The sequence below is a fragment of the Pleurodeles waltl genome, chromosome 9 (assembly GCF_031143425.1).
Source record: "Pleurodeles waltl isolate 20211129_DDA chromosome 9, aPleWal1.hap1.20221129, whole genome shotgun sequence".
NCBI lineage: Eukaryota > Metazoa > Chordata > Amphibia > Caudata > Salamandridae > Pleurodeles > Pleurodeles waltl.
In genome coordinates, this window is record NC_090448.1 from 525,759,812 (window position 1) to 525,787,810 (window position 27,999).

The following is a 27,999-nucleotide window of genomic DNA, read 5'->3' on the forward strand; positions in this document are numbered from 1 at the left end:
TGGTCACAGTATGTTGGCACCCGTCAGCACGGCAGTAGGCGGCATTTACTGCCAAGGTTATAATGAGGGCCATAATACGTATCTACCTTTTTTATATTTTCTTACTGTTCACACTGTCAAGACCAGCCTTGAATCATTAAACCAGCTGTAGGGTTGAAGAAATAATTGTCTCTGGTTACTCTAATTTGCGCATTTGGGCACCCATGCACCACCTGTCTTCATACGGTGAGCATAGAAAGGCTGAAATCATCTGCGCATAGTTGGAGAAAACACAGGCAGTGATTATCACACCCCGGTAGTGGACTGGCCATTAAACATATACGGTTAATGTCTGAAGGGATCCTGCATTAGCTACTTGTGGGCCTAAGGCTGCTGGTTTATGACTGCCACATTTCACATCTCATCCTATTACAATATGTAAAGATAAACTTGTGCTGAATTGCATGGTGCTGCAGGTTCTGCCCCCAGTCACCAATATAAAAAAATGCTGATCTCTCAAAAATGAAGGCCTCATCCTTTTGCGTTTGTCACATTCCCTACTGCATTGGTCAGAAAGCCCCCAAAGTGTAACCCTTTCCTATGGTATTTGACATTTTTAGTTACACCATGCAAAGCTCTCTCCTGCAATATTTTATATGAGGGTTGAGTTAACAATGCTAGTCAGTTTTGAACAATGGAAGTACTTTATAGGGGGAATAACCCAGCTGCTGACCAACCAAATGCCTGTGTTGAAGATCAACATATGAAATCCCAAAGCCATTAAAACTATAGGAGACCTAAGAAAAAAACTGTACCTGTCCAGGCGATCCCATTCATAATGTTATTCACCAACCAGTAAGGATTTTCTCTTGCATGAAAAGAAAACTACTTATTGCGCTGTCATTTCTACCTCCCAGAGTGAAATGGATTTTGTAAAGTACATACAAAGTGGCACACTGTAGAAATAGCAACTTGTAATAAAGAGGGGGGGTCTCATTTATTCAGCGCATCCCAGTTATTTTCAAAATCTTGTCTTCAGATACAGGTTTACTCCCTGTTCACTCTCTGGAAGCACTGCTTTCCATTGAGAAAAAGACTTAATAACATGAAAAGGATGGCCTAGAACGAGGTCGTAATTCGCAGGGCAGTGCTGCCCTGGCAGATTATGATCTCCACCAACGCCACCGCCAGGCAATCAAGATCATGGATCCCGGCGGTGCTGGCAGAACATGACCCGTTCTAAACCAATTTATGACATTCCCCAGCTGGATTCACCAACAACCTCACACAACATGTGAGAAGTACTGGATCATCCATACAGAAGCTCATTATGTCTGGAAACCACACCTAAGAAGGCCAAAGCGGAGCTACTAGTGATAGCTCTGCCTATTCCCTTCTCACCTTCATCAGTACTCTTTATATCAAAGAAAATGGGGGAATTGCATAATTGCATCTCTGACCCCAGTGTTGAGCGAATGCATCCACTGCACTCACTTCTGGGTCTGGTTTCCAACTGGAAAATATTGGCAGTTGAGCATTTAATCTGTTCACAAAGAGATCCTTCTGTAAAGTGCAGTGGAAGTGAGTGCATCCACTGCACTCACTTCTGGATCCGGTTTTCAACTGGAAAATATTGGCAGTTGAGCATTTAATTTGTTCGCAAAGAGATCTTTCTGATCCATCTCAACTCTTGCTGAGCCTCAGAATATGTTGAGCCTGAATCATGATATTCTGACTCAGGCAAGAATGCCAGAAATCCTTCGCCTACTCTGCATTGAAAGTGGAACTTTCAACCGATTCCCACATCTTACTGCTGACACACTGTTGCCCATTTTCAATAGCACACAACTCCTCAAGCTCAGAATTTCAAATGCGCATTAATGCAGCACGCGCTGAAACTGAGCCACCCAGCTTACTTCAAACTCTACTCGGGCTGATTCTGCTGATGCTTCGCTGCGCTACTCTGCACGAGCTCAGTGCATCAAAGCAGCATGTGCTGTAACTGAGCCACGCGGCTTACTTCAAACAACGCTCGTACAGATTCTGCTGTTGCTCTACTGCGCTAATCTGCATTACAAAATGTAAGAATTTTCCTTATTTAAGTTATTTATCACTCTAAATACCAAAAACCTGTTAATAAAGTTTCATTTTCCGATGGCCTCTAATAACGCTGCTTGAAAACACTGTATATTACAAATTTAAATGTCATGTTCTCTCGCTCCCTCAGTGCTTTATCTCATTTCCTTTAAACAGTAGTATTAATAAAACATAAAAAATTCGCACAAACTACTAATAAAAAATAAGCCCATAATGCAACAACAGATATATCTAAAGTATGTCCACTTCATAAATAGACATAAACTTATATATATATTCATTCACACATTGCATTCGAAGGAGTTAACCTCTTATCAAGATTATCTAAACTATCAACTATATAATTCAAATTTAAAACAATTCCCATGTATAAAAGCTTTATTTATTTGGGTGAGCAGCAAGGAAGAAGGAAGATGGCTGCATGCTTGGGACCGTTAAAGTTTTATTAAAGTTCTAATTCTAAACTTGTGCGGGCCGGATCTGTGGTGATACGACTGCACTGTGCGTTTACTTCGGGTGGGGGCACCGTGTTCGCAACTACCTTATGTTTTTAAAAGCACCTGCTTTCAACAATTAAAATGTCAAGCTAACTCAGGGGATCAATAAACCTTCTGTAAAGAGATAGAGTTTGGTCTAGTGGATGTTTTAACTAATCATAAAATAGAGCAGAGGTTTAACATGGCTGCTGCAAGAGCATGTACCATGCAGATTACAAAGTGCATATAATATAAATAGGTCAGTGGTTTACTGTTTTTGTTGGAGATATGCTTTAGTTACTTGCAGTTTATAAGTTAAAATCCTAACATAGAACAGTGAGCTAGAAATTGTCATGAAAGATCTGCGCTGAAACTGCAAGTTATAGTTTAGAGCATTATGATTTTTCCCTCACCGTTTCATCATCCTATTGGTGCAAAAAGGGTTCATTCGGGAGGAAATCAGTTCTCATTAGTAAAGACAACCCCCAACTATGTTCCTACCTTAAAAAAATTCTGAGTTTGTGCCTCTCCAGATCAATCACTCTAAAACGATACTGCCTACAAGTGTGGATGAGGCAAATCCTACACCTTGTAGTCATTTGTCTTATGTAACATTTCCTATACATTGATTTCCATACATAATGATTGATTGACTGTATAATGTGTTTGTGATGAAAAGTGTTCTGACGTGCTACACTAGTATAAGTGACACTATAAAACTAATTAAATACATCTGAGAGAGTGGTTATGGAGACTTGAGGGCATTGTGAAAGGGCAGAGGAAAGAAAGCCTATGTATAAGGAACAAGCAAACAAGACTGACAAAAAAGTCAACCATTGGTAAGTCTGAGGCTGACCCAACCCCTACACTAAATATAAGTAATTGTAAAAAAAGGTATTTCGACAACAGACAGCTAATGCTGTCTCTAGGCAAGACCTAAAAACTGGAACCTCTGTTTGTGGTCATCTGTGGGAATCTGTGGTGAAGGTGGTCATTGTGGGTCACCAACAAAAATTGTTGCACCGGGGCCCTGTTCCTGTGTGTGTAACAATAAAAAGGTTGATGCATAATATTGGCCTCTGTGCCTTACCATAAAATTAGATAAAGAAATTAACTCATTATTGACTACTACATTTAATTTTCTGTGCAGACCTCCAGAATATCTGAACATCATTGAGCTGCACACAGCTAATTCTTTAGTTAATTTTGACAAATACAAAGATTCAGATTGTACATTTGATCCTGATTAGAAGCAGCACAGGATGTACTTCTCTTTTGTGGAGAGTGTGGTTTGAAATGATCTTGGATTTCCCTTTCTTTTGTAGACAGTTTTTGATGCTAATCTTTGCTATCATATTCAGCCACTTATATCTTAACCCACAATCCCACCATACGTTGAAAACTTGCAGCAGACATGACCGCACACTTAGTGGCTCACATCTGCTCTTGATTGTGCACAAAGTTTAGAAAACTCCAAATATACTCTTGCCACAACCTGACAAAAAAATCATGAGTGGGATCACTGGTGGGTTAAACAACCAATGCATATAAGTAACACAAATATAGGATACTATTACATATGAGTCCTACTTAGATCTAAAAGAATCAAAAGAAAAGAAGCAAGTTGTACCGAGGTATAACGGGTAATAACCAAAATATTATTTAAAAAATATTGTAGTGCAACAATATTCTGTAAAAAATATAGTAAGGGTCAAAATATTGTGGGATGCAATATAGAAAGTATGAATATTGTATTTTAGGTAAATCATATCGTTTTTTAAATATTGTTATCCATAATATTCTTCACTGTAATATAAATGTATTAAATATGGTGTTTTAATTATTTTAATCTATATTAATGTTATCGTTGCTTGGTATTATTATAGTAATAATAATTGTTTTTATTATAGTTTTTACATTTTATTGTGCAATTACTTTTGTTTACATTTAAATAATATTTTTTAATTTAGTAGCGGGTTGTTGGCACTGTGAGGGGTTGGATTGAGAAGGTATGTAAATTAAAATGATTGTTTTTGATTTTATGATTTTTTTTATGGTAATTAAATGTTTCTTGATATTTCATTATATCATTTTTCTTCAAATTGATTAATCAGTAATTTTATTATTCTAGTGCAGATTGCCATTTTGAAAGTTTCATTTACATTTTTAACAAATATTTTGTATTTTTTAATTCAGTAGCTGGTTCGTGGGTTTGTTTGGTATTTGGCAAGGTTGTTGTTTTAAATATAAATTATTGTTCATTTAATTTTTAAATACATTCCTATGCAAATTAATTGAAAATCAACTGTGTTTGTAATTTAACTGGTTAATTGTTTTTAATTATTTAGGTTTGTTTCATGTGTAATATACATTTTCTACAGTTTAATATTTTATAATTTAATAGTGGATTTTGGGGTTTGTATGGCATTAGGGTGGTAAGTTGTTTACAGTTTTTTATTTGTAATCATATTTGAGTTAGTTAATGGATTAGTTGATAATTAATGATGCAAATTATTTAATTGGATAATTGTCAAATGCAAGTTATTTGTTGTATTTCAATTAATGGTTTAATCATTTATGTGTATTTAATAATAACATTTTGTTATTTTTTATGTTTATTATTTGTTTTATTTAATTACTATTCTAAGGGTATTAATGGTTTATTTATTTTTATTTTGTTTGTTGGTGGGTTGTTTTGGATACCGAAGAGGGAAGTGTATTTATTTTAAATGTATTAATTTTGTTTTATATTTGTTAAATTATTTTTGTATTATTACATTTTATTTGTATGTTAAATTTAATTTTAACAATCCATATGTTTATTTTTAATATATTCAGCATAATTATTATCTTGGTAGATATTTCACTGTCTATTTAACAAAGCTTTTGAATGGGAGCGGTATAGCTTACCCCTGCAAACTGCAGTGCTTACCCTGTTTTTGGTTATGATTGAGTGGCAATAGTAAATCGAACACCTCCAAAGTCAACACTATCCCTGCTTTTGTTTGTATTGGAGTAGGAATAGTAAATCTATCCCCTCGGAAGTCCAGCACTATCCCTGCACTTGCTGGACTGGGAGTAGTAAATCTAATTCCTGCAAAATTGCACACTTTCACTACTTTTGTATAGATATGTGTGGGAATTATAAATCTAACCCCTCCAAAGTCCAACACCTTCCTTCCTCTGCATATGTTGGAGTAGAAATAGTAAATATACCACCTCGAAAATACAACATTTACTCTACTGTTGCTACTCTGGAGTGGGAATAGTAAATCTATCCCCTCCAAAGTTCTTACCCTGTTTGTTCATAAATTGGGGTTGGGAGAGGTAAATCTAAGCCATCCATAATCCAACATGTTTCCTACCTGTGCTTAAATAGAAGTGTGACTCCTTCAAAGTCCAACACTTTTGGTAGTTTGGTTTATTATGGACCGTTACTATTTTTAAAAAGTTAGATATATCTTTTGTTACATACATGTTTGTTAATTTTAATGTCCTAAGGGATTATTAATATGTTTAATGTATTATCTTAATTTGTTAATTGTTTGACTTTTTTTATCTTTTAAAGTATACATGCATATGTGTCTGTGCATATGTTTATTAACTATACTAATAAATAAAACAATTTTTAATTCTATTATTATTGTGTTGGGTAACAATTTAAACATATTGAATATATTGTTATATACATTATTATTTCAATTTCCACAATATGTTTGACACAATATTTTGGTAGCTTACATACAAATGCCTCATTATGAGTTTTGTTTATGAGAAAGGCTACAGCATTGTCTCCAGCTCGTAATCAAGCTGGTGGCAATGCTGTAGCCCACAGGATGCACCAGCACCCTCGCAATGTTCACTGTCTGCTGCAACGGTGCTGGGCAGGATGACCCCTGCACTGCCCATGCCAAGTGCATGGGCAGTGTTCTCTGACAGCCTTTCCTGAAACTGCCATGAAAAGGCTGGCAGAGAACAAGGTCGTAATCTGCAGGGCGGCGCTGTATGCAGTGCTCCCCTGGCGGATTACGGTCACCGCCACCGCCAATCCGTTGGGATCACCGATCCCGGTAGTTCAGATGGAACTCTTGCGGTCTGACCACCAGGGTCTTTATGTGGCGATCGGACCACCACAGCAGCTTCGATCCTGACTGCCACTGCGGGGCTGGAGCTCTGAAGACCACCAGCCTCGTAATGTGGCCCAAAGTATGCAAACTTAATATTTTTGACACAATATTCTTTTGTTATGATACTGTAGTAAACTATATTTTGTATAACCTACATATTGCACACATATTAGAGCCTACTCACAAATGTTTATGACTGGATTTACCTCAGGTAAATCTACTCAAGTTGAGGTGGGTGGGCATTTCAAGGCATGATTTGCCTTGGAGGTATAGGCATGCCCAAAAACATGTACGTCTGTGGGAATTCCCAAACTCCTTTATGTCCACTATTCACCCGGGAAATGGTTAGAATATTACTTCAGCTAAGGGCCCTTTTGAGGATAGATAGAGCAATAGATTACCCCCAGATTTTACCAGGTGTAGAAGAAGGTCTCTCTCTATTGGACAAAATTTGCATTTAAAACAGTGGGTCAATTTCCTGTGTGCAGACTTCTCAGTTATGAAGAACTTCACACAGCGGAAATAGGAGCCCATATGACGTCACCTGCCATTCCCAGTAGTATACTGGAAACCTGGGCTTGGTGCAGCTTTCAGGCATACTACCTGGAATGGTGGTGAATAGGGAATAACCAGAAAAAAATGCTCAAGAGGAGACATAAATCTCCACCTGCACTTTTACATTTATTTTTGTGAATCTGGTTCTACATATATTTTGTCTATATTCTTTAACTAGGCACCTCAGCTTGGTGGAAGAAGACAGAGTGACTGAGCCGCTCACATCCTAGCCTCTGTTTACATACATGTCCATGGAATCCTAAATCCAGCCATTACCTGTGCAGAGAAGGCATTGAAGATAGAGAACCAGAGTGCGATAAGCTGGTAGGCGAAGGTTTTGTAGAAGTAATAGTTGAGGAACTTGCATATACGGTAGGAGGACCACCGGCCGTGGACAAACAGGAGGCGTTGCAGGAAGCGGAACTGGGCCAGGGCATAGTCACTGGCATTAACAGCCTGTAGGCCTTCCTGACCGTTGATGCCTACACCAATGTGCGCAGCTGCAAGACAGTAGAAATGTAATATAATATTGAGTAAGAACTCTTTTCCAAAAATGGTGACTCTTTTTTGGAGCAGGAAATCTGGCACGATTTTCATATCTTAAGCAGAAATAAGCCAATATTATTGTAAACAAACCATCCTCCCATGCTTTCCCCTTCAACTGGCGCCTACCATCCATAATAATGCTACTGAGGGTGTGGTTCAGTAGACAAATTAGGTCATGCGCAGACCCAGGTCTCCCTCTTTATTTACTGCTCTGTACCATGTGAGACTTACTCAGAAGTGATGCCTTCTGTGTTGCTGTATTCTGAGCAATGTAAGGGTTTTCTAAAGTGAGACACTGGTGTTTTTACTGTTTCAGTAGTACAATATCCTTCTTGTGAGGGCTGCAAGGGTTGCCTCCTTTGAGTAAATTGATATCCAACTGCAGGTAAGAGCCACAATTGTCATATTTTACAAAAGTAAGCAAGGGCTGCAATTCTCATCTCCTCTGAGAACATGATAACCAGATGCATGTCAGGTCTTAGTGTAGGCCTCCCACAAGAATGTGATAGCTGCTGAAGGTAAGTTCTGTAGTTGTGGCCTCCTCTACATGATGGAATAGATAACTTTAAGGAAGGACAATAGTGAGAGATATGATGACTGGTTGTACTTGTGGTCTATATTGGTTATGCCATTCTTTTTTCTATTCATACATTTTTATTGAGGAAAAACAGATTATTACTCAAATCATGGTAGACCATTGCGCCATAGATGTGGCCCTTGCAGTGGGATGTGTGTGTATAGTCTCTGGATCCACTCTCTGAATATCTGGGCCCATACTTACCCAGGGGAGAATTTGGGAAAGTTATGACAACTTGACCTATCCAAAGGTCTTCTCAGCATCCAAAAGGATTGGCAACTTTTCATCCCGATCATTACCTACCTGCCAGAGTATTAGGCGAGTGATCTGAAGTGGGCTGCCGATGTATGGTGCTGATTAAGCCTACCTGGTTGCTGAGTATTAAAGAAGGGAAGACCAGTTTGAGTATATTTGCCAACACTTTTGCCATAAATTTTCATCTCAACACTTGGAGGCAATATGGGTCTGTAGCTGGTACTGTGAAAGGGATCTTTCCTCGGCTTTAAGATGAGGGCTATTTGAGTGCTAGTATTTTCAGAAAGTACTTTGGGGTTGGATTTTGCCTGGCAAAATGATTTGCCCAAACGTGGTGCCAAGAGATCCTCTGCGATGTCCGACTTGAAGTCTCAACTTTGGACTCGAGAGAGTGAGGGCATTATGCAATGTGTCAAGAAATCCTCTATTGCCTGATGCAAGTTTATGATATCTGAAGAGTACCATGTACACACAAGGTAAATGTGTAATCTCTGCCTACAGGGTGACTAAGCCTCCAAGGGCCAACCAGGGACTAGTCGGTCATTATGTCTCCCAGAACTACTCTGCCCACCACCCGAAAAATCACTGGGTGATCCGACTTGTCTTGGAATTTGTCCAGGACCAGGTTCCAACGACTCCCATGTGAACCTTTGTAAGGGTCTGTTTATTCAGGATTGGAGAGATCACCCTCAGCAGCGGTCTCTTGTTGGGAGTCAGGGCATGGATGGACCCAATGAGAATCGTGTGAACCCGTAGTAGTAGGCCCTTCCTGGATAGGATGGCCATCCTCCTTTACGATATAGTTTAGAAGTCAGATTGTTTGCCTCATTCGGTGTAACCTTGTTGGCTTGATATTCTCTTCCCACCCATTCCCTCTTTACTTTCTCACATTCAGTCTCAGAGAGATGTGTCTCTTGAATCAGAGCTATGTCTAGGTGCAGTAAACAGGTATAGCCCATGATATGTCTTCCTGTTTTTGTAGTGGCACAGCCCACTGACATTGAGAGAGATGACTGAATGAATGTTTGCATTGGACATCGATCTCAAAGATCGCTGGTGTGATCAAATAGATTGAGAGCTGTGTCCAGTGACAGCATGTTTGGGGCACTGGTTATTTTGGTAACCTATAAGTAGTGTGTTGGGGCAAGGTTGTTCCCAAGGGACCCCAGTGTGGGGTGTTGAAGAGAACAGAAGTCTATTCCAGGGGTTGTGTAACAGGGGTGATGTGGAAAAATCAGGTAAGCCTGTCGATGCGTCCAGCATCGCTGGGTAGAATTGGATAGTCAGTGGTGTTTGAACTGGGTTCGGGTCTATCAATGGAAGGCTATAGTGATATGAAGGAAGAAGATCTTAGAGCCTTCACAGATGTGGGGAAAGACAAATTCTGTGGTCGGGTGATCAGTCTTGTGTTAGGGCCTGCAGCCATTCACCATGAATCCGATGCTTATGGTTGGCATTATAACTGGCCTAAGAAACAGGTGTATAGGGAAGGGGCACAGGTGAATTACAGGACAACCAGGCTAAGAAGACAATTATTCTCACATGTAGCTCCATCCCAGGTACCTACCAGCTGCATGCACCTAGAACTTCACTTTTAACTCAATTCAGGAGACTTCAATGGTGATTGGGATTTACCTCTGTTGTGGGCAGCTTAAGGCTGTGTTTTAGACTTGGGCACAGTGGATCATTTTCTTGTGACTGCTTCCAGCCATTGGGCTTCATCTGCCAGGGCAGAGACTGGATCTCCATACTGTCTGGTGGTAGAAGTGTTGGTGCTCGAAGTGTCCATGAGGGGATACGTCATCCCATCTGGATATCGCTCAGGTTGTCCTGGATCCTCCTATCCCGACATTCTGTTGCTGTGGATGATAAGCATGGATTTGTATCCAATATGCTGTATTGAATGCCCAGGTATTTAGCAATTGTTTCTTGTGAGAAATCTTGTGATATGAAGACTTTATGACCATCAAAGTGGAAAGGTCCATGTCGTTTTGCCGCTGTGATTATTACACAAGCTTACTGGTTGCAGAATTTTGCCTCAGACCTTCTCATGGCATCTGTTATCTCAATCTAATTCTGTGTGCATGGTGGTTTTCAAGAGGGGTGTCAAAAGTCAGTTTTGTGAGGGTAGGCAGAAAGCGAACCAGGAAGAAAATTATATTGTCCATCTAAATGTCCCCGCTCAGGCTGTCTCTGTGGTTACAGTCCTTAAGCACAACCATTTTCATTTGAAGTTACCAGAGATCTTGGTCCCAGTCAATGGAGGTGTTGAGTTTCTGTTCTAGTTGGTCCATTTTAGATTCTGTCATGAGGAGCCTAGGACTGAAAGCTCTTGAGTCTGGGCAAACTGATAGTATGCCTGCCGAGGTTTTGGAGGTATTATTGGCTACCTCGACTAGAGTTATCCGCAGGGCTGCAAGTTCACTCATAATTTCCTCTAGGGCTGACTCTTGCACCAGATCTTTTGCGTCTTTGGCTTATTTGGCTGTTGTGCAGCGACCGCTTCAAGAGTTATCTTGCTGGCTTCAACACTGTCATGGGCTTATGGGACCAGAGGCTGCGTGGTCAACGTCATAGAATGCCTATTGGTCTGTACCCCTGGCCTGTAGGAAAGGGGGCCTTTTTGGTAGGGAGCACATCTTGTGGTAGGGGTCAGTGTGTCCTGTGGGGAAACCCCACTGGTCTACCCCTCTCCAAGTGGGGTGGCCCTATGAGGGGTGTGTTTTAGGTCACACTGTCTGGCCCACCATGCAGGATCTTATTAGGACAGCTGTGCCCCTCTAGCCTTTGAGGGTGGGAGCCATTGGGTTTAGGGTTCAGGTCCCCATTCGGAGTCAGATTGCATGGGCCCAGGCCTCATATCGACCAGTCTTCCTGCACTGCGAGGTCCAGGGGGGTCGGTATGCCCAAACATGTGCTCGAGGATCCTGGTGCTAGCATCCCATGCCATCGGAGGGCCTCCTGTTTGCAGGCCTTGGGAGTAACTGCTGTTTCCTGAGAGCTCACACTCCATATGTTGATATGGTGTAGAAATATGCCTTGAGCCACCAAGATATCCACCTCGGTGCCCATTTGGTGTGCCGCAAAACCCCGGTACACTGGTGGTTTGCTGTGCCGGCCCCAGTCATGGTTCAGTGGTCTGGTGCTTTGGAAGCCACTGGGAGTGCACTGTACCTTTTCTGACACCTTCATTTAAAAAAATGCTTCAGCACCAACAGGTTTTGTACTTTCGAGGATGGTTTCTGGTACCATCCACTAGTCTGGAGGGCAGTCATAGAGGGTAGTGTAATAGGCCTCAAGAAAATGACAAAAGGCTGACTCTGGTCAACACACGACATAGTAAACAAATGTGCAGAAGTGTATATGATACGTGGAAAGTACAGGCCTCAGTGTGAATATAATGGTCACATAGGGATGCAGGGACAGAAAGGAGAATGAGGAGAGAGGCCAGGTGCAGGGTAAAAGCAGTCACAGTCTGACTTTGCATGGCATAGATAATTTAGAAGGACGCATATACAAAGGAGAGTCTGAGCCACCTTCTGATACCAGGCTTAGGAGAAGGGGTAAATCATGACAGGCTGAAAGGGAGACACAGCACTAGATGTTTGTGTTTCAAGGTTGGCAGTAAGTGGGAGACAGACCGTAAAACCTCAAAAACATGTAGACATGTCGGGAGGACATATTGATAGAGTTCAAAGGGTAGGATCGAAGGTCACTGTGTATGTCGAAAGATATATATGTATTATATCTATTATAACAAGTAGTCAGATAGCGTTTAAAGAATTATGGTCTTTGTTAATTGTGAATGTATGAAGGAGGTAGAACTTAGGTGCTCACCAAGTGAATAGAAATTGTTGTTTGTAAGAGCTGAGTTCAGTGTGGCTTCAGTTGAAGAACTGTGCTGTACTCCCGGACGTATTTTATTTACTTATAAATATACTCAATTATTATTAGAATTGTGTCACTTATTTATTTCTGACAAAAACTCAACTACATTTTGGCGAGCGGCAGCCAGGAGCCTGCCACCTCCTCAAATCCCTGGACACGGCTGAAGGAACGACCACCGGTGACGCTTGAATAGAACATTGCGCGCAAACCAGGCGAGGATTACACTGGTCTGTTTAAGCGGACAGGCGAAATACCAGAGGCTGCTGTCCTAAAGGGTGAGGAGGGGTTGGGGTTCGAACTCTGATAGTTAACAGTGCATAATTCTGTGGTAATTGTAGGATGGGGAAGTAAGTGCATGCAGGATTTGTGTGGGTTTTTTTTTTAAAATAATTTTTTTGTGTAGAAATGAAATGTGATATCCCGGCCAGGCTGGAAGACACATTAGGTGTATTAGCGGATAACCTAGGAGAATAGCTCCTGGAAGACACATTAGGTGTATTTGTGGATAACCTAGGAGAATAGCTCCGGAAGATACATTAGGTGCATTAGTGGATAACCTAGGAGAATAGCTCCTGGAAGACACATTAGGTGTATTAGCGGATAACCTAGGAGAATAGCTCCTGGAAGACACATTAGGTGAATTTGTGGATAACCTAGGAGAATAGCTCCTGGAAGACACATTAGATGTACTAGCGGATAACCTAGGAGACTAGCTCCCGGAAGATACATTAGGTGCATTAGTGGATAACCTAGGAGAATAGCTCCTGGAAGACACATTAGGTGTATTAGCGGATAACCTAGGAGAATAGCTCCTGGAAGACACATTAGGTGTATTTGTGGATAACCTAGGAGAATAGCTCCTGGAAAACACACTAGGTGTATTAGCGGATAACCTAGGAGAATAGCTCCTGGGCGACGTAAATGTGCTATAGTGGATAACCTAGAACATAGTTCCTGGAAGGGACAGTTAGTGTCCTTTAGTTATCCCAGTTAGGTCCGGAGGGTGAGAGTAGAGAATGGAGTGAATCCGGTAATGTGTAAAGTATGACAGGAGGCAAAGGGATGATGAAGTGGTCGATGTCCATTGACTTTACCCGGAGCCCAGTCAGACCTTTTGTTGAAAACGTTAAAAGTGTAATAATAATGATTAAAATATGTGATGTTAACAATGTGTAATAGGAATGATAAAAAGAATGTGACTTTTCATCATCATAGTGGGCAAATTGTAGTGAAAAGGCAAGGACTCTCGCCCGAGGTTATAAAATCTGAAAGAAGTGAGGAAGAGAGAGTGCAAGATCTTTGTCATATTTTTGATGTCCCGATAGAAAAACTTGAAGTGTCCTGAGAGTGGGGAAACATCAGTGCAAATAAAAGTGGAGAATTAAAATTAGACGATATCAAGATTAGTGGAGAGAAATAAAAAACCCTCATAAGTAAGACTGATGATTCCCTGTTGCAGGAAGTAGATACCCTTGATCTAGTTTTAACATATCAATGGGCCCATGGCCAGCCCCATGTCCGTGTGACACTCCTCTGTTTTGCATAATAAACCAGGAAATTATTGTGTTAGAAGCCCTCGTAGACTAATTTTTCACAGATTTATATGAGTCTGGGGTTTTAAATGAAGAAAGGGACGTTATGTCCCCAAGTGCCACTGTTGATAATGCTCATTCATAATAGGTTGGAACCTGTATGGTTTTAGGTAAAAATTTAGCTCGTCCTCTGTAAATGCACCCATATTTGCCATTGAGATAGAAGAAGTGCTATAGATTAGAGAGATTGACAAAAGAACACATACAGAGGAGAGAAAGGACATAAGGAGTGGGTGGTAATAAAGAGTATATAGACATATAGGAGGCGTATGTCCTAGGGAAAATCATGGATGCTCCCCTGGAACACATGATAAAAACATTTTCATTTGACGAGAAGAAAATACAGAAATATTGTAAGCAATGGTATGGAGATACCAAAGACCATACTCAGCCATGGCCTAAGGAAGGGACATTTGATGAGGACACAGTTGAACATACATTGACTTACATTAAATCTAAATTTCAGAAGGAAAAAGAGAAAGAAAAGGGAAGCTATTTTGTCGTATGGCGGGTTTTCTGCGATACGAAGACAAACATACAATTGGCAGTGGTAGAAAGGACAGTGATACAAGCACGAGAAATATCCATAGAATGGGCTCTAGAGGGACCCCCACAGTATGGTCTCTACCCTATTCGTCCAGCGGCCGGATATCAAGATCCAGTACGGGTCGAATTTGAGTAAGGTGAGACAGAGGTGAAGGAGGCGGAGAGAACACCTGGCCTAGTCCCGACAGCTCCTCGGGTAGAGCACGAACAGAGAAGAAAGGGAGGAGCGATACCTAGGGTGCAACGCACTGGAGAACGGGCAGACAGATTGGAGAATGTTGACCCTCTTCAAGGGCAATGGACTATGGGGCAGATTATTCTCAAACTAGGAGATACATCCGCTAATACATTGGGAGAGGCAGCAGGAGAGTGGATGTTGGAGGAACGAGAGAAGAAAGAAGATGTAGAAAGGTCACAATATGATAGATATTTAGAAGAAACAAGAAGGGAAACAGGAGCTGAGGCAGCAGTTGAGTCTGATACGAATGAGGGTGCAGCAGGACGAGATTGAAGCCTGTATAACTTTCGACCCCGTCCCATACGAAGGTTACAATTAATAGCGCGAGACTCGGAGAAATAAAGAGAAAGTCAATTCTAAAAACAACCAAATTACGGGTGTCACCTATAGAGACAATAGAACAAGAGGAGGGCAGGTATTTTTGCCACCCCTTTTCAGTTGAGTTAGCACAATGGATTGAAAAAGAGGGGAGAAAACCACGGCCCGGCAGGGGTCTTTTCAACCCTATAATTTGGCTATAGCAGCAGACTGTATACAACAGGGACAGGGTGCCCCGGGTTGGGATTATCCATACATGCAAGAGTGTCTTGCAGTTTGGGAGATGTATGCTGAAGACAAACTGACTGAAGTGATACGCAGTAACAGGCCAGACCCGAGGTTAACTCGTAGGTTACCAGGCTCCCCGCCTATCACCCAACTGCCTCTCATTTTTAAGGGAGGACAGGCACCAACATATGTGTCTTGGCCACAGATGGACAAAGAAAATGTAAAGAAAGCACTGCCCCCACTGTCTGAAGGTGCAGGAATATGGATAGGAAGTTTTGAAAACATACTGCTGGAGTGAACCTTGCTCTGGGCGATGTCAGGAGTTTGTTGAGTTCTCTGGCAGGAGATGAGGTGAATACTATATTTATGAGAGCAGGACTTCCTCAAGTTACACTGACAAATACACAGTGTGATGGATCTTCCTTTAATAATGTCCGTCAGCATGTTTGGGATGCACTGTGGTGGACATATCCAATTAGGCCAGATATTGGAGCTCTCATGTCAAAAAGTATTAAGCCATCCGAGGACATTGCAGAGTTTATTACGAGAATGAAAGAACAATGGATACAGGAGGTAGGATGTAAATGGGAGAATACTGGAGGAAATGCACTTTTATTCTATAATAATATGCTGAAGTGAGGCCTCCCAAGGGGAAACAGGTAAATCTAAATAGGGGAGTGGGAATTGAGGCCAGAAATACAGGCTCACATAATACATTATTTTGAACATAAACAAGAGAAAGATAGAACGGAGCAGGCAGAGAGAGCTACTGCTAAGTTAGTGCATCAGAAACGTAAGAAACCAAGTACAGAAGGAGCACTTGTTACAGCACCATCAGCGACTGTCACAACGCCAGTGCAAGGGCAAGTACCAGGAGGACAGGTAGTGAGTGAAACAGTGAGAAGACAAGGAGGTCCAGCAGGAGAACAAGGAGCAATGCAGGGGAGAAGGCAAGGAGGGTACCGAGGGGGTCAGCCATGTTATTATTGTGGCAGGTCGGGTCATTTTGTCAGGGAATGCAGAATTAAAAGTATGGATGAATGTATGCAGGGATGGCCCACCTTGCAAAGACAAGTAGCGAGGCCGCCGCAGATGCAATGGAGACCACAACCATATACGAGACAAGAGTGCCCCAGACCCTTCAAGCTCAGTAGATGGCACCTCAGGGGCCACTGCAGCAATACGGGCCCCAGGGTGTCAGTAACACCATGGGTGGACAAGTGCAAGGACAGGTAGGAGGAGTAGTCGTGCAAGGAGGTAACCCCTTTTGTGCACCGCCCCAAGTATCTAGTGGAGTACTGACACCTCATTATGTCCAATGACAAAGCCCACAGGTAACAACTATGTGTCCAATACTATCGGTAACCCACAGATCAGAGGAGGAACCCACTGTGATGGTAGCCATAGAAGGTTGCCCCTATCAGTTTTTAATTGACACTAGGGCCACCAAATCTTGCATAAATGAAGGAACATTACCACTCTAGTGAAACTCAATGGACACACAAGGGTTTTCTGGGGCTGTCAGACAGGTTCCTTTTACTAATTCTGTAAATATGACTGTGGGTGATGCACAAATTGATGGGCCATTGCTATATTCCCGAGTCACCTGTTAACCTTTTGGGAAGAGACCTAATGAGCAAATTAAATATGACCATCTCGTTTTTGAAAGATGGATCGATGGTGTGTTATACACCTGGTGTTACGTCAAGGAGGATATTATCTCTTATAGCATGTGAGGAATCTATACAGCAGGTCAGAGCAGTACCAGTGAACACAGAGGCTTTTTTGAGGGCCATTTATGCTCTGATAGCACATACACTAGAGCTGGTGGGGAAAACAGTGCATTTATCAAAAGAATGAGTATTTAGACCATGCAAACCCACAGACCCAATGACAGAACGAGAAATTGTACTGAACATTTCAGTTCTCGAACTAAGGCCAATGTATGCAGTGCTTATTGCATTTGACAAAAGACAGGGAATGTGGACATCAATAGTGTTCACAGATCCCGGGGGTCAAATTAATAGCTATTTCAGATGAGGAATTGTTCAGAGAACAACCTTTAGTTGGAACAGTCGTGTTTGAAATTAACATTTGTCTCAGAATGCAGGTGCAGCACAGGACAGTGTCAAAACCTGTGCCCAAGGCAACGATGAAAGAAAGAGATTTGGCTAAGGTTCCGGAAGTGTTATGGACAAAGGCACTCCATGATGTGGGATTGATTAAAAGAGCTTAGCCTGTTAAAATTACATTGAAACCTGGAACCATATTGCCCAGGATACGCCAGTACCCTCTGTCCAAAGAAGCAGAGGAAGGTATTCTACCTACAATTCAGGCGTTACTTGAGCAAGGAGTGATATATTCAAGATCGACACCATGTAATACGCCGATTTTCCAAATAAGAAAAGCTAAATGGGGAACTTGGAGAATGATTCAGGATTTACGCTCTCTGAACGATATTGTCATTCCAGAGTTCCCTGTAGTACCAGATCATTCGGTTATATTGACAAATATTCCTAAAGAGGCCACTTTTCTCTCTGTAATGGATTTGAAAAATACGTTTTTCAGTATTCCATTGCATATCGATAGCCAATATTTGACCAGATTTACATTTAAAGATACCCAATATTGCCATAGTAGGCTTCCTCAAGGTTTTTGCAAGTCCCCAAATATTTTTAATCGGATGGTTAAAAAGGACTTACCAAACATTCAATGTAAAAGTACGCTCTTACAATATGTGGATGACATTTTGGTTTGTAGTGCCACTGAAGATATATGTAGAGATGATACCATTAGCCTCCTCTGCACGCTTTAAGACAAAGGATACAAGGTAGATAAAAATAAGTTGCAATAAGTGCAGAAAGAGGTTCATTATTTGGGACAATTGATATCTAAAAATGGGAGGAAGGTGACACCTGACAGAATAGAAAGCATGAAGAATATGCCCAAGCCCACCACTACTAAACAGATGCAGCAGGTTTTAGGACTCTGTAATTATGCGAGGCAGTGCTACATTGACGCCACCGCTTCTCACTGCATTAAAGGCGTCCCATGCGACTGCAAATAAAAATATATTGGACAGATGGAGGAGACACAGCGTTCCTGGAGATAAAGAAAGCGAGTATGAATGCTCCAGTGATAGGTACACCCAATTACAAGAAACAATTTTACCTCTTTTGGCATTGCAATTGAATGACTATGACCGCTGTACTGAATCAGAAAATATCTATGGGACATAAGCCAATTGCCTACTACAGTGGGATGCTGGATCCTATCATGAAGGGCCACTATCCATGTGAGCAAGCCCTGGCTACAGCAGCATTTGCAGTTCAGAAGAGCACTACGATCGTGATGGGATCACCTTTAACACTGTATGTAGAGCATGTGGTATTCGCTATTTTTCAAAAGGCAAAAGCACTCTCACGGCTCAGAGAGTATCTGGGTACGAAGTAATACTTTCATTACCATCTTTGCAGGTGGTTATATGTCATACAGTTAATCCAGCGACGTTCTTTGCGCACCCAGTTACTGAGGACGAACAAGTACATGACTGTGCCAATTATGTGCCAGAAGAAGAGAGTAAGGTGGGAGAAGATCCCATCCCGGGGAGCGTGCTGCTCTTTGTGGATGGATCCTCTTTCATAGACCAGGAAACAGGGATTGTACATTCAGGAGCAGCAGTTGTAAGAGCCTAACAGTAGGGGTTGTCTGACACATTGCGGATAGTGAGTCAAGTACCATTACCTTCTCCTTTTTCAGTGCACGCTGTGGAATTAGTGGCTATTATTGAAGCGTTGCAACATGCTGAGGGGTTAGAAGTTACGATTTATTCAGCATATGTTACTACTACTGTGCATTCGAGCATCCATAGGTGGGAGAGGAGAGGATTTTTTAAATCTGATGGGTCTCCAGAAATGCACAAAGATTTATTGGCAAAACTAATACATGCTTTAACGTTACCATCTAAAGTGGCGGTAATAAAATGTGCGGCACATACAAACAAGCAAGACCTTGTCTCCAGGGGTAATGCTCTGGCATACTGGGCAGTTAAGGAGGCAACTAAAACATCTCAAAATTATAGTGAATCAGAAGAGAATACATTGGAATTAAGCAGACAGCAGAATGCTACTGAATTACCACCCTCATACACTGAGACAGCACAATAACATTTACGTGAGTTGCAGGAAAGGCTCCACTATATGAAAGGGAATTGTGGGAAAAGCGAGCATGTATACAATCACCAACAAATTTCATCTATAGAAAGGAAAGTACTGGGAAACTGGTAATGCCACAAGTTTTGTTGTATACAGCGCTGGAGCAACTGTATCTCCTTGCATATACGGCTAAAGAATATCTTCTGGCTACGTTGCAGGCAAATTGGTTTATTCCACATTTATCGGAAATTATTACAATGTATATTGCTGAATGTGCAGTATGCCAACAATACAGCCCAAGACCTACATTGAAAGTTATTACATCAACAATCCCCTGCCCAACAGGTCCATTTAAAAATCTACACTTAGATTTCGTTGACATGATCGATAGATGTAACAATTACAGGTACTTCATAGTCGTGGTCTGTCCTTTTTCAAGGTGGATCGAGGCAGGACCATGTGTACATAATGATGCTAAAGCAGCAGCTAATTTCTTGATACGAGAAGTAATACCAAAATGGGGATTTGCAGAAACGATCCGCTCAGATAATGGCAGCCATTTTTTTAACACCCTTTTTCAACACATTTGCATCTCTCTGGGGATAAAGCATAAATTGTCATTTGTCTGTCATTCCTAAAGTAATGGTATAGTGGAACGCCTTAATGGCCTATTAAAAAACTAAATAAATTACTGTGTGCTACATTGCATAGGAATTGGTTCTACTGTCTTCCATTAGCTTTGTATGTTCTTAGAAATCAGCCAGGAAGTGATCATCACTTGACACAGCATCCGATAGTGACAGGAACGCCCTATGCCAACTCCTTTAATGATAGCAAGGCAAAAGACAGATGCTCACAAAACAGCTGAAGTTTTGGGGTAGGAAATGAGTGGGTATTTATTTGTCTCAGTTGTTGAAATCTGCTAAGTTCGTCTCTAAACAGGTGACGCAGCAGCAGAAGTGAACCACCCCAACCCAGCAGATTAGTCAAATTCCTGTGGGTCAACATGTCTATGTACGAAACGTATTGAGGCGATGGAGAGACAGTAAGTTCGATGAGCCTTATCTGGTCACCCAGAGCACCCCCACTGCAGTGAAAGTGGAGGGCAGGAAACCGTGGATAAATTTGTCGGACTTTAGACTGGCCCCTGCTTTGTGTCCAACATTGTCACTGGGACAGGAACTTTTGGTGGAGAGCGAACAAAAGGAGATATAACATTATTATTTCTCAAAGAGTGAGTGGAGCACCATATTAGCCCAGCTAACAGGCTTTTTTGGACCTTTGTATTATTTGTTTGTTTATGCTTTTTTATATTTACTGCAGGTGTGAAGTGGTATTCATGTTCATGTATTATATCAAATTTAAATATTGTGCGTTTGAAAAGAGAGTCATATGAGTACGAAAATATATCTCCTGTTATATACCATAGGTTGTCGGATAATATCAGCATATGGCAGAAGTAGGGATGTAACGTACTAATAAGTCTTGTTTAGTATGTTCTTTAATTCCACATGCTAGTGATTCAGAAGGTTACATTCATCTAAAGAAGTATCTTCTAGGGTTACACAGGGTCTTCTCCATCTTTCCCTATGTAGAATGAGGGCACGGATGCAACCTTCACAAGTGCAGCAGGGAAATTTTTAGTAAACATCACACAATATGAGAAAGGGATAGCTGACATAACGAATGTTCTGACTGACCGTAAAGAAATAGAAATAAAAATAGAAGCAATGACGAGGGCAGGAGCTTTAAGATATGAGGTGGATAGGTGGAAAGCTAGAATACTAGGACAAGGATTCCAAGGGGTATTACGATCTACTCTTTTATGTAAGGAGTATAGAGCAACCCCTAAGCCCTATGATTGTCAGGAGAGACCAGTGCTTAATCTGTGCTTGTTTTTTCTGGTACGGCAGCACTTAATTTTGAGGGCTGGCACTTGATTTTCTGACTCAAGCATTTATTGCGAGCAAAAGACACATTTGAGAAAGACGGAGGAAGAGAAAAAAAAATAAAGCGTCACAAAGGGAGAGAGCAGGAAGATGCAAGAGTGAGCTGAAGGGGCAGGGAGGTGCTGTACATGGATTGAAGAGACCCGAGATGGCCTCAGGATTACGCTGCCTCAGTATTTCGAGTTTGCACATTTAATTGCAGCAGCAGCGTATTTAAAAGGAGGGCTTTGGGCACCGGCACCTTTTTATTTCCAAATTAAGCACTGGGAGAGACATTATCTTAGGGTAAATGGTTCAGTATATGTCCATGATCAATGGCACCATGGAGCAGTATTTAGATGTATGTAGGAAAGTACCATCTTGCGTGGCATGTTACCCCCATTTTTCACTGTATATATGTTGTTTTAGTTGTATGTGTCACTGGGACCCTGTCAGCCAGGGCCCCAGTGCTCATAAGTGTGCCTGAATGTGTTACCTGTGTAGTGACTAACTGTCTCACTGAGGCTCTGCTAATCAGAACCTCAGTGGTTATGCTCTCTCATTTCTTTCAAATTGTCACTAACAGGCTAGTGACCAATTTTACCAATTTACATTGGCTTACTGGAACACCCTTATAATTCCCTAGTATATGGTACTGAGGTACCCAGGGTATTGGGGTTCCAGGAGATCCCTATGGGCTGCAGCATTTCTTTTGCCACCCATAGGGAGCTCTGACAATTCTTACACAGGCCTGCCACTGCAGCCTGAGTGAAATAACATCCACGTTATTTCACAGCCATTTTGCACTGCACTTAAGTAACTTATAAGTCACCTATATGTCTAACCTTTACCTCGTAAAGGTTAGGTGCAAAGTTACTTAGTGTGAGGGCACCCTGACACTAGCCAAGGTGCCCCCACATTGTTCAGGGCCAATTCCCCGGACTTTGTGAGTGCGGGGACACCATTACACGCGTGCACTACATATAGGTCACTACCTATATGTAGCTTCACAATGGTAACTCCGAATATGGCCATGTAACATGTCTATGATCATGGAATTGCCCCCTCTATGCCATCCTGGCATAGTTGCCACAATCCCATGATCCCAGTGGTCTGTAGCACAGACCCTGGTACTGCCAAACTGCCTTTTCAGGGGTTTCACTGCAGCTGCTGCTGCTGCCAACCCCTCAGACAGGCTTCTGCCCTCCTGGGGTCCAGCCAGGCCTGGCCCAGGATGGCAGAACAAAGGACTTCCTCTGAGAGAGGGTGTTACACCCTCTCCCTTTGGAAAATGGTGTGAAGGCAGGTGAGGAGTAGCCTCCCCCAGCCTCTGGAAATGCTTTCATGGGCACATTTGGTGCCCATTTCTGCATAAGCCAGTCTACACCGGTTCAGGGACCCCTTAGCCCTGCTCTGGCGCGAAACTGGACAAAGGAAAGGGGAGTGACCACTCCCCTGACCTGTACCTCCCCTGGGAGGTGCCCAGAGCTCCTCCAGTGTGCTCCAGACCTCTGCCATCTTGGAAACAGAGGTGCTGCTGGCACACTGGACTGCTCTGAGTGGCCAGTGCCATCAGGTGACGTCAGAGACTCCTTCTGATAGGCTCCTTCAGGTGTTGCTAGCCTATCCTCTCTCCTAGGTAGCCAAACCCTCTTTTCTGGCTATTTAGGGTCTCTGTCTCTTGGGATTCTTTAGATAACAAATGCAAGAGCTCATCCGAGTTCTTCTGCATCTCTCTCTTCACCTTCTGCCAAGGAATCGACTGCTGACCGCAGTGGAAGCCTGCAAAACTGCAACAAAGTATCTAAGACGACTACTGCAACTCTGTAACGCTGATCCTGCCGCCTTCTCGACTGTTTTCCTGGTGGTGCATGCTGTGGGGGTAGTCTGCCTCCTCTCTGCACTAGAAGCTCCGAAGAAATCTCCTGTGGGTCGACGGAATCGTCCCCCTGCAACCGCAGGCACCAAAGAACTGCATTACCGGTCCCCTGGGTCTCCTCTCAGCACGACAAGCGAGGTCCCTTGAATCCAGCAACTCTGTCCAAGTGACTACCACAGTCCAGTGACTCTTCAGTCCAAGTTTGGTGGAGGTAAGTCCTTGCCTCCCCACGCCAGACTGCATTGCTGGGAACCGCGACTTTTGCAGCTACTCCGGCTTCCGTGCACTTCCGGCGGAAATCCTTTGTGCACAGTCCAGCCTGGGTCCACGGCACTCTAACCTGCATTGCACGACCTCCTAAGTTGTTCTCCGGCGACGTGGGACTCCTTTGTGCAACTTCGGGTGAGCACCATTTCACGCATCCTCGTAGTGCCTGTTTCTGGCACTTCTCTGGGTGCTACCTGCTGCTGAGAGGGCTCCTTGTCTTGCTCAACGCCCCCTCTGTCCCCTGACGCAATTGGCGACATCCTGGTCCCTCCTGGGCCACAGCAGCATCCAAAAACACTAACCGCACAATTTGCAGCTAGCAAGGCTTGTTGGCGGTCTTTCGGCGGGAAAACACTTCTGCACGACTCTCCACGGCGTGAGGGATCCGTCCTCCAAAGGGGAAGTCTCTAGCCCTTGTCGTTCCTGCAGAAACCTAAGCTTCTACTGTCCAGTAGCAGCTTCTTTGCACCCACAGCTGGCATTTCCTGGGCATCTGCCCATCTCCGACTTGCTTGTGACTTTTGGACTTGGTCCCCTTGTTCCACAGGTACCCTCGACTGGAAATCCATCGTTGTTGCATTGCTGGTTTGTGTCTTTCCTGCAGAATTCCCCTATCACGACTTCTATGTCCTTCGGGGAACTTTAGTGCACTTTGCACTCACTTTTCAGGGTCTTGGGGTGGGCTATTTTTCTAACCCTAACTATTTTCTAATAGTCCCAGTGACCTTCTACAAGGTCACATAGGTTTGGGGTCCATTCGTGGTTCGCATTCCACTTTTGGAGTATATGGTTTGTGTTGCCCCTATCCCTATGTGTCCCCATTGCATCCTATTGTAACTATACATTGTTTGCACTGTTTTCTAAGACTATACTGCATATTTTTGGTATTGTGTACATATATCTTGTGTATATTTGCTATACTCATACTGTGGGTACTCACTGAGATACTTTTGGCATATTGTCATAAAAATAAAGTACCTTTATTTTTAGTATAACTGTGTATTGTGTTTTCTTATGATATTGTGCATATGACACTTGTGGTACTGTAGGAGCTTCACTCGTCTCCTAGTTCAGCCTAAGCTGCTCTGCTAAGCTACCATTATCTATGAGCCTATGCTACTAGACACCCTATACACTAATAAGGGATAACTGGGCCTGGTGCAAGGTGCAAGTACCCCTTGGTACTCACTGCAAGCCAGTGCAGCCTCCTACAATGTAGAGCTCTCACTTTATGGGGAGGGAGTGGAAATAACATTAACAGACAGCAGGATTGTCAGGCTATATGGGATGAGAATATACAAAGTTTAACATGGGTAGAAACACCTTCAACTCTTCGAGTGGGTTGAATGCCCAGTGTTTTCTCCTTATGTTTTAAGGGAAATGGAACAGTTTCAGTAGGGACAAATGTCAATTGCATCACCACAATTATTATTGGCAGTGTGGAGAATGGCTATATACGCGACTTCCTGCAGGATGGAATGATATCTGTTCCTTAGTTACTGTGCACACCCCCCTCATAAGTGATTCCAGGAGTGGATGTTTCAAAGTTACACATTCATCATATGAACCGTCCAACAACTTTGTTACACCATCATCGGCGGAGAAGAGCTGCTGAATACTTTGGCACTGCAACATGGGCAGATGTTCCACAAGAATATTGATTGATTAATGATGCCCAGTTGTTTATTGGAAGCATTGTCCCATTCATTCAGGTTAAAACCACTGCTCGTTGGTTGCAAATAACAAGTTGGGAACTGATGAAAACCATCAATTCAACAGAAGATGGTTTCAATGCAATCAAAGAAGAGCTACGGGCAGTGCGAGTGATGCTTGTGCAACATAGATATGTGTTAGATTTGATGACGGCAATGGAGGGTGAGGTTTGTGCCAAGATCGGTACAGCGTGCTGTACATATGTGCCGGCTAACGTTGCAGACAATGGGACAATAACAGAGGCTATGCAGACTTGGCACAATCTGTAGAAGAAAATGGTAGAAGAGGGGGTTGCCTCCAACAAGTGGTTTTCAGGGTTGTTTTTGTGGATGCCATCCTGGTTACCTGAATTGCTTAAAGGTCTTTTTCCAATTCTTGCGATGATCCTATGGGCATATTGCCTTGTTCAGGTTATTGTAGGGTTTGGAAAACTGGTAGTAAAGTGTGTAAGGAGAAGCAAAGCGCATTGACCGAGATAGGTACACTGGGTAGGAAAGGTGAGCAGGTAGTTGAAAATTCAACTACAGGGGGGAATGTAATAGGCCTCAAGAAAACGACAGAAGGCTTACTCTGGTCAACAGACGACATAGAAAACAAATGTGCAGAAGTGTATACGATATGTAAAAATTACAGGCGTTGGTTTGAATATAATGGTCACATAGGGATACAGGGACAGAAAGGAGAATGAGGAGAGAGGCCAGGTGCAGGGTAAAAGCAGTCACAGTCCGACTTCGCATGCCATACATAACTTAGAAGGACGCTACACAAAGGAGAGTCTGAGCCACTTTCTGATACCAGGGTTAGGAGAAGGGGTAAATCATGACAGGCTGAATGGGAGGCACAGCACTAGATGTTTGTGTTTCAAGGTTGGCAGTAAGTGGGAGACAGACCGTAACACCTCAAAGTCTGGTAGACGTGTAGGGAGGACATATTGATAGAGTTCAAAGGGTAGGATCAAAGGTCACTGTGTATGTAGAAAGATATATATGTATTATATCTATTATAACTGTATTTTTGTAACAAGCCATCAGATAGCTTTTAAATCAAATCAAATCATTAACATTTATAAAGCGCGCTACTCACCCGTGTGGGTCTCAAGGCGCTAGGGGAAAAAGGGGGGATTATCGCTGCTCGAACAGCCAGGTCTTTAGGAGTCTCCGGAAAGCGGAGTGGTCCTGGGTGGTCCTGAGGCTGGTGGGGAGGGAGTTCCAGGTCTTGGCCGCCAGGAAGGAGAAAGATCTCCCACCCGCCGTGGAGCGGTGGATGCGAGGGACAGCAGCGAGTGCGAGGCCAGAGGAGCGGAGGAGGCGGGTGGGGACGTAGTAGCTGAGGCGTCTGTTGAGGTATTCCGGTCCCTTGTCGTGGAGGGCTTTGTGTGCGTGGGTGAGAAGTCGGAAGGTGATCCTTTTGCTGACTGGGAGCCAGTGCAGGTGTCTCAGGTGTGCGGAGATGTGGCTGCTGCGGGGTATGTCCAGGATGAGGCGGGCCGAGGCGTTTTGAATGCGTTGCAGGCGATTTTGGAGTTTGGCTGTGGTCCCGGCGTAGAGGGTGTTGCCGTAGTCCAGGCGGCTCGTGACGAGGGCGTGGGTCACGGTTTTTCTGGTGTCGGCGGGGATCCAGCGGAAGATCTTGCGGAGCATGCGGAGGGTGAGGAAGCAGGCGGAGGACACGGCGTTGACTTGCTTGGTCATGGTGAGAAGAGGGTCCAAGATGAAGCCGAGGTTGCGGGCGTGGTCTGTGGGGGTCGGTGCGGTGCCGAGGGCTGTGGGCCACCAGGAGTCGTCCCAGGCGGACGGGGTGTTGCCGAGGATGAGGACTTCCGTTTTTTCAGAGTTCAGCTTTAGGCGGCGGAGCCTCATCCAATCTGCGACGTCCTTCATACCCTCTTGTAGGTTGGTCTTGGCGCTGGCGGGGTCCTTGGTGAGGGAGAGTATAAGTTGCGTGTCGTCGGCGTAGGAGGTGATGATGATGTCGTGCTTGCGTACGATGTTGGCGAGGGGGCTCATGTAGACATTGAGGAGTGTCGGGCTGAGTGATGAGCCTTGGGGTACGCCGCAGATGATCTCGGTGGGTTCTGAGCGAAACGGAGGGAGGTAAACTCTTTGGGAACGGTTTGAGAGGAAGGAGGCGATCCAGTCCAGGGCCTGGCCTTGGATTCCGGTGGAGCGGAGGCGGGTGATTAGGGTGCGGTGACAGATGGTGTCAAAGGCAGCCGAGGGGTCGAGCAGAATGAGGGCGACTGTTTCACCGTTGTCCATCAGGGTTCTGATGTCGTCAGTGACTGAGATGAGGGTGGTTTCAGTGCTGTGGTTGGTTCAGAATCCGGTTTGTGAGGGGTCGAGCAGGTTGTTGTCTTCCAGGAAGGTGGTCAGCTGTTTGTTGACGGTCTTCTCTATTACTTTGGCTAGGAAAGGCAGAAGAGAGATGGGGCGGAAGTTTTTCAGGTCGCTCGGGTCAGCCGTAGGTTTCTTTAGTAGGGCGTTGACTTCGGCATGTTTCCAGCATTCGGGGAAGGTAGCAGAAGAAAAAGAAGAGTTGATGACGGTCTGGAGGTGCGGGGCGATGATGTCATCGGCTTTGTTAAAGATGAAGTGCGGGCAGGGGTCCGAAGGGGCGCCGGAGTGGATAGAGTTCAT

At 43.4% G+C, this 27,999-nt stretch overlaps 1 protein-coding gene across 1 annotated transcript in view; it reads right to left on the minus strand.

Moving 5' to 3' along the window:
* Positions 1 to 27,999, minus strand: part of LOC138259698 (phospholipid-transporting ATPase IK-like) — a 592,788-nt gene that overhangs the window by 10,428 nt on the left and 554,361 nt on the right. Inside the window, 1 exon segment of the mRNA XM_069207591.1 lies at positions 7,511 to 7,734. Within this exon segment, the coding sequence (XP_069063692.1) occupies positions 7,511 to 7,734 (224 nt within the window).